The sequence below is a fragment of the Calidris pugnax genome, unplaced genomic scaffold (genome assembly GCF_001431845.1).
Source record: "Calidris pugnax isolate Ruff unplaced genomic scaffold, ASM143184v1 scaffold51, whole genome shotgun sequence".
Classification (NCBI taxonomy): domain Eukaryota; kingdom Metazoa; phylum Chordata; class Aves; order Charadriiformes; family Scolopacidae; genus Calidris; species Calidris pugnax.
In genome coordinates this window covers 5,400,912-5,411,965 of record NW_015090797.1, presented here as the reverse complement: position 1 = coordinate 5,411,965, position 11,054 = coordinate 5,400,912, and the positions used below count along the sequence as shown (strand labels likewise).

The 11,054-nt window shown below is 40.0% G+C and overlaps 1 protein-coding gene across 1 annotated transcript in view; it reads right to left on the bottom strand.

Moving 5' to 3' along the window:
* Positions 1 to 233: 233 nt before the first annotated feature.
* Positions 234 to 11,054, bottom strand: part of LOC106885075 (chloride channel protein C-like) — an 80,869-nt gene continuing 70,048 nt past the window's right edge. Inside the window, exons 14-16 of the mRNA XM_014936905.1 lie at positions 5,091 to 5,187; positions 3,976 to 4,071; positions 234 to 1,575 (exon numbers count right to left, since the gene is read on the bottom strand). Coding sequence (XP_014792391.1) covers positions 1,324 to 1,575; positions 3,976 to 4,071; positions 5,091 to 5,187 — 445 coding nt within the window. The 3' untranslated portion in view covers positions 234 to 1,323. The remainder of the gene's footprint in view (positions 1,576 to 3,975; positions 4,072 to 5,090; positions 5,188 to 11,054) is intronic.

Sequence of the window (11,054 nt, the reverse complement as noted above, 5' to 3'; positions counted from 1 at the left end):
CGACATACTTTAAGTGACCATTTAAAGAGCCTTTCTCATGTACCTTCATAAGTTCCTGGGCTGCCAGCTATTTGCATTGACAGTTTTAAAGTGCTGTGCATTCTCTGTGGTGCTACAAAAGCAACATTACTGATAATAAAGACAAGATCCGACAGGGAAAACAGGAGAAAAACCAACAAATCTTTGATTCATAGGAGACTCAAAGCTGCATGATTCAAATACCAGAAATTCACTTTCAGGAATTTTGGCAAGTTTTTATAACTAATAAATTATTACTAGTTTTCCTTGGTATTCATTATAACAACAGTAATAGTGGTGGATTCCTTCGTACATGTTTGATTTTAATATCCAAATCTGTGGGAATCCCTCTGGTATTTAACAAAACAAAATTAAACATCAATTACAAAGTCACAGAAGGAAATCTAAAAGCGTCTTTATCCAAAAAAGTGGTTCACATTAATTTATTAACAAACAACACTTTCCAAGGCTTCAAACATTGTATGACTCTAAAATCACGAAGAATTATTTCATTTGTGCTCAGTTTGTAAATATGCTGCTATATACACAAAAACTGCTCCCACAATTTATCATGTTGCTTCCCCATTGTTAGAGTTTGCCCCATACCTTACTGCCCGTGAACTTAACTAAAAATGTTAGCGTGTCAAGTGGAAGAAGAGAATGAGAGCCTATTCTAGGAGTTGCAGAAAATTAAAGAAATGTAGGCAACAGAAAAGCATGTAGAATTTCTCCCACTGAGAATTGCGATGGGAGTTTGGCAGGAGCCCCACAGTCGATACCTCTCTTGCATACAATTCTCCCTTTCAATTTCCAATACACGCAGGCCAATAAGAAAGGTCAATCCCTTGTTCCTTTCAGTTGCCCACCACTCTCAAGGTGGCATTTCCTCTCAGTTAAACATACATAATTCAACATAAAAACACCGATATGGAAACATTCTCCTTCCTAACAGGCAGATACTCAAAGGTTGAACATTTAGTCCTTACTGAAAGACACAACTTTGCTACTAAGGTTCATGACATTTTTTCATTGGGAGGCATAGACACAGCGTTCTTGACATCTGTCCTTCACATCTGATTTTATGCACATCATCCATAAATACATGAATTCTTATTTTGTCTCACAAGCATTTAAATTAATGAATTTTGCAATCACCAAACAGCTGAAGAGACAAAGATCTGGGCTACAATCCCACATGTCTAGTTACAACAGCTTTTAAGCATCTCTTCTCCAGAAGGAATCAAGTGGAAAAGTTCTGATATTTTTTTTCCTGAAGAACGTGGGCTCAAAAAGAAGCCACAAAGCCTAAGAACGCATCCATGGCCTTGAATCCAGGGGCTGCTCACCTGCATCAGGGCTCTGTGGTGCCAGCTGGAGCCTGAGCTTCTCCTCCAGTGGGAAAGGCATCAGGTCCTTCCTGGTGATCACCCCAACCACTCGGTTCTGCTGGTCAACAACGGTGAGGTGGCGCAGCCCCAGGGTGCGGAAGATGATATAGGTGCGTTGCAGGGAGAAATGAGCTTGGACTGACATTGCTGATTTATTTATGTATGGCTCCTGTAAGGCAAAGAGAGAAGACATAGAGAAAACACAAAAGCATGAGTGTATCCCTAGCCACAGGGGTGGGAAGGAGAGGCAGAGGAAGGAGGCCAGGGAGAAAGAGGTAGGAGGCTTGAGGGACGGAAGCCAGTAAGAACATTAGTTATTCTCTTCCTCTTCCCCAATTATACCTAAAACATCAGGAAATACCATAGTAAAAAACCACTTTCTTTTTTGGTAAACCATCAGGTTCACTCTAAATAAGGTATTATGACTGGAATGTACCCAAATCTCACAGGCTAGAAAAGCAAATTAAGCCCCACTGATATGGTCTGAGTTTTTACTTGGAAATAGTCGGTGACCCCAATATTTACTAAGTCTTAAGATTTTTTAATAGCTGCTATCTCATTACACAGCCATTTATGACATCCTGTAATATTTTGCAGTAAATGCTTATAAAAGTCAATTCACATAGAAACATAGTCTGAGAGGAAGAAGACAAAGAAAACAATCATATGGCTCTGAGAAGAAGAGAGCTTGTGAGTGCTAAACTCTGCTCACTGAAAACTACGAGGGCTGTAACTGTTTCCGGATAGGAACAGAGCTAAAGGCTGTTTTATCGTTAACCGAACTGGCCTTTATAGCTTACATAGGTGTTCACTAAGTTTTTACTTTTCACACACTTCTACACTATCCTTCTTATGACTCCTTCTGTCAAAGGAGGTGTATTACACTTCCCAAGTGTATGGTTCCCCAGACAAAATCACAGAATCACAGAATTGTCTAGGTTGGAAGGGACCTTTAAGACCATCTAGTCCAACCATCAACCGAACTCTGACAAAAACAAAAAAACACGTCACTAAACCATGTCACTAAGCCCTATATCAAACCCTCTTTTGAATACCTCCAGGGATGGTACCTCAACCACTTCCCTGGGCAGCCCATTCCAATGCTTAATAAACCTTTATGTGTAATAATTTTTCCTCATATCCAGTCTGAACCTCCCCTGGCGCAACTTGAGGCCATTCCCTCTTGTCCTCCAGGACAGAGGAAAAATGAAACAAAACCATGATAAAATAATACAAATAAATGCACAGTATAAAGCGACAAGTCTCTCCTCCCTCTTTCATTTACAGGACTGACAAGGCATTCAAACACATAAGGAGGAAAAAAAAATAAAGGTAGAAAGGTTTCCTCTTTCTGTACCACATATAATTTTGCTGTGGAACAGGAAGTCATTAAACCCAAGAACTTCACGATGGATATTTCTGTGGATATCAGAAACAAGCTTTCATGAGTGATAATAACAAGTTGTAAGAAGAAATACGAAACTTTGTGCTTCACATATCACGTCAGGTACTAAAAAGTTAGGTATCAATGTGGAACCTAATTGAGTACTATAAGTTTCCCATAACAAAAAAGTTGCGTGGCGCAAGCACTAGACTGGGTCTCAGCTGAGCTGGCTTCTACTGCCATGTATGACCTCCTCTTGAACTTTGGAATGCCATGCATCCCCTCTCCACCTCAGTTTCTCCCATCTATTAAAAGGAAACCCTTAAACCAACCTAGGTAACAGGATATTAGGAGCATTGTGGGTTTTTTAAACTTTTCACTTTTTCTAGCTATTCCTAAAGCAAGGAATCCAGACTAGGTGGATCTCAAACTTAGTCCTGTTTTCTTTACACATGAGTAAACAGAAGCAGATTTTATATCTTTTTAAATAAAACCCATCTGAATTTGGCTCTCTGGCTTGGATTTCCCTGTGTCCCCCCAACTCAGGTTCAATGCTGTAGACTGGAAATTCACCAAGGCAGAAAGTACATTTATTATGTTTATAATGTATTTATTTTAGGCCTTATTCAGTATACCAAACACATTATTGCTTTTGGACCCAGTATTTCAGTACAGTATTTAGGAAATAAATGTGGCAGTGTCATACCAGGGATTAAAAAAAAAAAAAAAAAAAGGAAAGGGGAAAGAAATATAGCTTTATTTATAAGTTGATGTATAGGCACTGTACCGTAATGGAGCCTAACATCTCAAAAGTGTTGCTTTATATTTGCTTTATAGGACTATAAGAGCCAAATAATGACATTTAAATGATCTATTCCATTAACATTGTATCATTTTGTCAATCTGGAATGTATTTTAATCAAAAGTCCCCTTGAAATGGTCTCCTTTGTTGTATTTTCTTTTTGGCTCATTTTATCAACATCTGTTATGTTTATACAATATGAATTAAAACTTCGGAATGCTGTTTGTACTCAGCTACTTTTGTTGAGAATGTAACGTCCCAGGATTGGCAGTGTTTATGTAAATCAGTGCGGCTGACACAGCCATCATAAACAAATGAGAAAATATAACAAACACATTGTTCATGGAGGAAATGTTTGTTTTTAGAGTTGGCTTCAGTCTTACCAGATTGATGAAGAGTTGCTGATACTGGGGATCTGTAGCGTAGCGATTCAGCAGCATGGTTAGGCGCGACAGATTGGGCAGCTTCTCCACTGTTATCTGGAATAGGCAAGAATCCATTTTTCTTTTCTTCTGCGCTGCACGTTAGAACCCAGGGTTCAAAAGCTTTCCAGTTTGGCTCTTAAGAGAAAGTTTTCTAGCAGAGCTACACTGGCAGAGCTTGTCCAAACTTTACAAATTATTTTGCCAGTAAGGCGTCAATTAGCTATTTAAAATAAAACATTCTTTACTTACAAAAGGATTTTTTTTTCCTTTAGTGTAACAGTATCTCTATGAAGACGATGTAAGTTAGATTGGCTTAGGAGTGAGGTTTTTCACGCTGTGAAAATTCACACGCTTAGTGGTAATTACATGACAGCACAGTGCAGAAAAACACAACAAAACTGGCATCTGAGCTTCATCCCTCTTCCATAGGAGTACCTGTTTGTATCCTGGCACCTCATCCCACACGTAATTTTCCTGCTCCTTCCCAACATTGGTTTGCCAGCCAGATGTCCATGTGCAGACCGAGCTTCATTAATATACATTGACTTTCCAGTTGTGACTCTATAAATTGCTCAAACCTCCATTGCTAGTCTTGCCTTGGTAACACGTGATTTTCTTCTGCCACACTTAATGTTTACTATTCCTAAAAATCCTTTAGTCATCTGTCAAAGGGAAGAATGCTACATGCTTTTCAAGTTTGAAAGTTTTTATAAACACTCGTCATTCAGAGAGGTGCTATCCCCATACAGAATTAAATATTATAATAATTCTGCTAGCCAAGGAGAAGTTGAGAGAGAGAAGATTGGAACAGCCTATCAAAGCAAGGAAATTCTTTGCCAGCAGTCTTGCACAACCTTCCAACTCTGCTATCCCTGGAAGGTCTCTGGTCATCCTTTAATTTAAATCATACCTGACCACTTGTTTATCTCAACTGCATATATTAGGTCCCTTCCAATCTAGACAATTCTATGATTCTATGATTGTATCACCTCTTTGTTCATGGAGAGCTCATCCTAAACCACCAAATACAGATGCTTATTAAACAAGGACAGAACTGAATTAGAAGAGGTTACCTTCTCATAGGAGAGAGGATGAGAAGAGGAAAAAGTGTCATCATTTGTCTCTGGTTTAAAGATGTGCTCATTCTCCAGCAGCATGCACAGCTCTAACCTAAGGTTAACAAAGAAATAAGATGCAAAAGAGAGAAGAGGACTACGTTCATTATGAGGGCCAAATTTTAAAAAGCAATCACACAATGCTTTACCATCAGATGTATGATGGGCAGAGCATTAATGGGCTGACCACATATTTCTCCTTCCTATATTTCCACCAGCAATAGCAGCATCACACAGGTGTTTTCTGGTTTAGGTTTGGCTAATTAGATCATAGGACATCCTACATGTTCTTCCTGACCTGGATCAACCTGCTTGGCAGGAACAGCTCATTCACTGTCGAGTTTGCACCCAACAAGACAATGCAACTAATAAGCAAATACAATTATCTGAATATAAGTAGATAGACTGTTGCTTCTTCCCACATCCTTCTTAAGTAACATTTACATTCAAACACAAGATCTGCCAAAACTCCATGTCATATTTTAAATCATCAGTGAAATCTTCTGTCACAGTACGGCACTCTAGAGTTCATTAAGGCATTTAATATTCTTGCTTAGTGATGTGAAAATGGATATCTTTCTCAATTATTACATCGTTTCAAAACTTCCCTTTGTTCTCCCCTTCTGCACCACACATAAAAAGCCTTGACAAGCAATATATTACAAATTATCATTTATATCTTAGTGTTTCATTGCTTACACACACACACACACTCCATCTACACTATCTACTTCCAGTCTTTTAACTTGTATTTAGATAACAAACACCTTGGGGACCACCACAAAGCTTTTTGTTTTCCAACGCACTTGGTATCATGTTAGCCCTGGTGTGCGATTTCAACTAGGAGCTACTACAGTACTACAAAGATGTGCAACACACTGCTAGATTATGTGCTTGAGGGACCCAGAGAAGAGCAGACACAACCTTCGTGAGGGCGTCAGAGAAATACTAACGAGGCACAAAGTGGCTTTTGTGACTGGAACACCAAGCTTAAGCTGGGAATATATCAAATAAATATGTCTGTATTAAAAAATATTGATTTGTTCAAACCAAAGTTTTAACATAATGTCTCCTGGGAAAGATTAGTCTGCTTCAAAGTGGGATTAGCACTCCCCAGCAGAGGACTTACACTAACACGACTTGCCTGCCAGCTCCAAAAGCTGCTGGTTAGTGCCCCTCCCTAAGGACAGGATACGGAAGAACTGGGTTCAAGCCCTTTCTCCACACTCTCCTTCATAATGAGCACATTAGTGACTACACATGGCATGTCTTAATTTCTCCTGTTGGAGGGGTTCCATGCTGAACAAACAAGGATCTGTACAACCAGGTGCCCCCGTTCCCGCTGGCTGCCCTGACCAGCAGGCTGTTTGCCGTTCTATTATTTCCTTTCCAAACAGTCTCCCCTTCACCATTCTGTACTTCTTTGTCCTGCATTTCATGAAGCTGGATCAAAACTACAAAAACTGGGGGAAAAAAAGTAAACTTATTCTGAAATGTCATTGAGCTCTCACAAATGAAGACGTAACATTAATCTAGTTTCCAGTATGACGTATTACAATGTCTGGAGTTTCACACATTTCAGATCTTTAATATAGTCCACCTGTTCTCCAACTTAATAACAAGATACTTTGGGAGCATCTATCTGCACATTTCAGTTCAGATCAGGAGCAAACTTTTGAAGGAAACTATCCCACCACCTCTACCTCCCATGAGTTGGTTAGCATTGCAGAGCAGTCCCCTTTCTCCTGAAACAGTCAGCTTTGTAGATCCAGTCTCGAAATCCGTATTTTGTTAATGTGGACACAGCCTTGATCTCTCGTCTAAGATTCTAGGGCCACGAAGATGGTGAGAGGGATGGAGCACCTCTCCTATGAAGACAGGCTGAGAGAGCTCGAGTTGTTCAGCCTGGAGAAGAGGAGGCTCCGGGGAGACCTTATAACAGCCTTCCAATATCTGAAAGGGGCCTACAGGAAAGATGGGGAGGGACTCTTTGTCAGGAAGTGTAGTGATAGGACAAGGGGTAATGGTTTTAAACTGAAAGAGGAGAGGTTTAGATTAGATATTAGGAAGAAATTCCTTACTGTGAGGGTGGTGAGGCACTGGAACAGGTTGCCCAGGGAGGTTGTGGATGCCCCATCCCTGGAAGTGTTCGAGGCCAGGCTGGATGGGGCTTTGAGCAACCTGCTCTAGTGGGAGGTGTCCCTGCCCATGGCAGGGGGGTTGGAACTCTATGATCTTTAAGGTCCCTTCCAACTCCTTACTATTCTATGATTCTCAATGGGATTTATAAGTATGCCCATGGCTGGGATATAGGTATCATCCTTTTACAGGTGAAGACCTGAGTGAAAAGAACTTGTGGAAAAAAAAAAGTTCTGAAGAAAATCACTGGCACAGCTGGGAATAGTAGGAGTCTGTCATCTCCCACATTTAAAACGCATCCCATTCACAGGATGAACAAGGAATTCAGTATCCTTCATAAATATTGAAACTTTATTTCTCTCCATTTAATATCTGACTGGTTTTCATGAAATCTCTTTTGGATTAGTAAGGAGAGCGCAACGCTGCAGCAGAACTAACTGCTGAGAAAACTCCACCGAGGAAGTACTTTGCCCCAAGTTCACACCTCCCTTCCTGGGAAAGTCACTGGCTTGCCCTCAGCCTCTTGCCATGTGCATGCCAGCATATGGACATGTCACATAGACAATTAATGGACTTGGGTTTGAGGACAATCGTGAGAACACACTAAAAAGAACATCATAGGCATGCTATAACAGGCAGGATCTATTCCCCTGGGGCTACATTTTGGGGAGGAAAGGAGGGAAAACACAAAATACTCATAACATATTCACTACAGCAGAGGACATAGAGAAGAAATTAATCCAGTCATGCCCTGTAAATTACGTTTGATGCATTACACACTTTGTTCTGCAGGGCGCTCTAAAGGTTCACACTTTATGGTCTTTCCCAAACAGGTCTGTAACCGTTCTATGTGAGATATAAATACACAGATCTAAATTCCACTCCGAAATCATCACACACAGCTCCAGGAAATCAATTTCAAGGATGATCACTGGGCCAGGAAAACTCTCAAGACTTTAATCCTAACATGAATATATAGACATCAAGTGCAAAAGTTATGATCCAGCCTGATCCTTTGCCAGACTCTGCATGCTCAGATCCAAAACACCATTCAGGCCTGTCCGTAGTCCAGACTTCACTATTTTCCACTTGAACATCATGGCCTAGAATTAAAAAAACAGCAACGTTGACCATGAGCTGACAGAGCAGAAACATTTGCTCATCACCAGTGGTTTGTTGGCCAGTTTTGGCAGCTTGCAGCTTGCTCGGCACCACTCTTAACTAAACCCAGCAGGGAGTCACTTAACGGGGCTTTGGGAAGTGTGAGAGAAATTTGGCTAGTCAAAAAAAAAGCACATGCAAACACAATGAACATTTCTGATAAGAATCCAAGCCTATTAAAAACTGCCATATTCAGGAGAAAAATGAACATACATTATTTCACTTGGACTTCCAGAAGTCATGCTTCAGAGGTATAACAACACCACTCTTTGATGTTACATACAACATCCTTCCTATCACATCATCAAGCCTTAGAAAGCAGACCAAACATGTTTCTTGCACTATTTTGTGAGGTTTAACAGGAAGTGCTAGGATTCAGACTTGGACTCTGCAATTGTTCGTTTACTTTTTATTTATTTAAGAAGGAAGAAAACCCTTAAGTAGGGAATCTCATTTCAAAGATACCCTGGCAAGGCATTGCAGTAGTTTCATATGCTCTATCTGTTATAAAACATGCATCATGAAGATACACCTAATTAAGATAACACATTATTATCCCAATACCCACATGTCAGATTTGGCATGGGAGTCAGGAATGAAAAGTATCTGACAGCTGATTGTGTCACTCGTCTTGTCAAAATGGCCAATTATCTGAGGAAACTACAAATTCTAAATACTGGGGGAGTGACATGAAAGAAACTGCAGCTCCAAAGTAGCTGCAAATGAACAGAAGGAAGATTAAAAGGTGATGTCACTGGCAAAAGCACGGAGGGCAGGATTCTTTCCAAATTGAATGGATAAAATAGCTACACAGTGGGCTGGGGGGAAGAGAGAGGATTAGAGAACCTGGAGCATCATTTTTAGCTTGCTTCAGAAAGTTTTAGCCTTATTTCTCCTGAAGATTCATTTTAATCTTCAGCTGATTATATCTGATATTTTGGCCAATATCCAACTCAGTGGGGACCAGTGATTACTGTATTCTGAGCAGAATAAAACGAATGTCCCTTCCATGCATTAAAAATCTATCATCTCAGGGCTTCTCTCAGACATGTTTAAAACCCAATGACATCAATTGTTAAATTTCGATTGATGTTAGTCAGTTTGAAAAAATGATAACATAAGAACAGTAACAGGAACAATAAATTGCAAACGAAAATAAGCAAATATAGTATCCTGAAGCCCTTTGTGGTCCTTCCTCCTCATGATACCTGGCTGGTGTAAATTATTCTACAATATCAACAAGGTTTTGAAAACTTGCCCCAGCTAAGACTTAGCATCTTGCACCTTCAACTTTCACAGCAGTCGAAATGAGTGTTTAGCGGATTTTGCAGGGATTGATCATTGCTCTGCTCTCAGCAGAAGTTCTAACAGAAATATGCAATGCTTCCAAAAGGGCACAAGGAGAGAAACTTCTTACTGTAAAATGCAAATTCTATTTAAGAGTAGTTGTTAATTTATGCTTGTGGTAAGGTAACTGCTAGTATACTAAATGCATTTTCCTTGACTTCAAATAGCATTGTGCCTTTTTTTAACTGCTAAAAAGGAGTATTCTGCATATGGTGACCTAGACAGTAGATAAGGACTAGATCATCACATACTGGGAACTGTTTTAAAGTCCACCACATCTTCGTCTTTCACAGCAACATCTCAGGGTCACAGGGTTGTTTCAGGTTAGGCAGCCTAAATCATTACTGTTTACTTAATATTTTGTTCTTCAAACCAAGACGAATCTTTGCAGAAATTTTTGGCATTTTACCTACAAGATGATAAAAAGGTCATTATCAAGTACTGGACTGAGGTTTTCCAGAACAAAGATCAAATCCTGTCCATGCCACAGCCTTTCAAAGGATGCTGAATAAATATTTAGTCTCTGTACCTCAGTTTTCAGATCCACAAAACACTGATTTCTTCCACCTCAGAGCTGTGTTTTGAGGTTAATATTCATTACTTGAGTTGCCAGAGGTCTGGTTTTATGGGTACCATCATCAGGGTGAATAAGCAGACAGTAAGTCCACAGCCTCAATGTGAAAATACAAAGGCAACTGTAAATAAATTGTAAATGCAAACTTAGCCTTTCAAACCTAAAGAAAGGATAGATTTTAGAAAAGGATGAAGACTTAGGATCAGATTTGTATTTCCCTACAAGCTGGCTTATTACCAGGCAGATTTCCAATTTCAGAGGAACCTAACACACATTTAAACGACAGGACAAGTATGTGATCAGTCTTTCCATTCACACACCAGTTTTCCCCATGCCTATATTCGATTTCGACATTTAACAACACTCTGCACTTGCCTAAAAGCCACCCACATGCTGCAGCGCGGCTGCATACGTTTTCAATTTAGCTTTTTGAGTTAGCACACAGCCTCTGCAGCACTCCAGTTGGACTTCGTCAAAGGACTTCGTCACAAAGCCCTACAGCACCTGCACACCTATTCCTATGGCCAAGCAGGCCTACTAATTTTAAAAGTATCATATAATGTTCAGTGGAAGAAAAGGCTCGCACTTTGGATACGGAATAAAACCACTGCCACAGACTCTATAAACCTTCCTCCATCTGTGTTATTCATGAGCTGCAGTGCCCCAGGACCCTGACAATACATGGGAGGATCATAACGTCA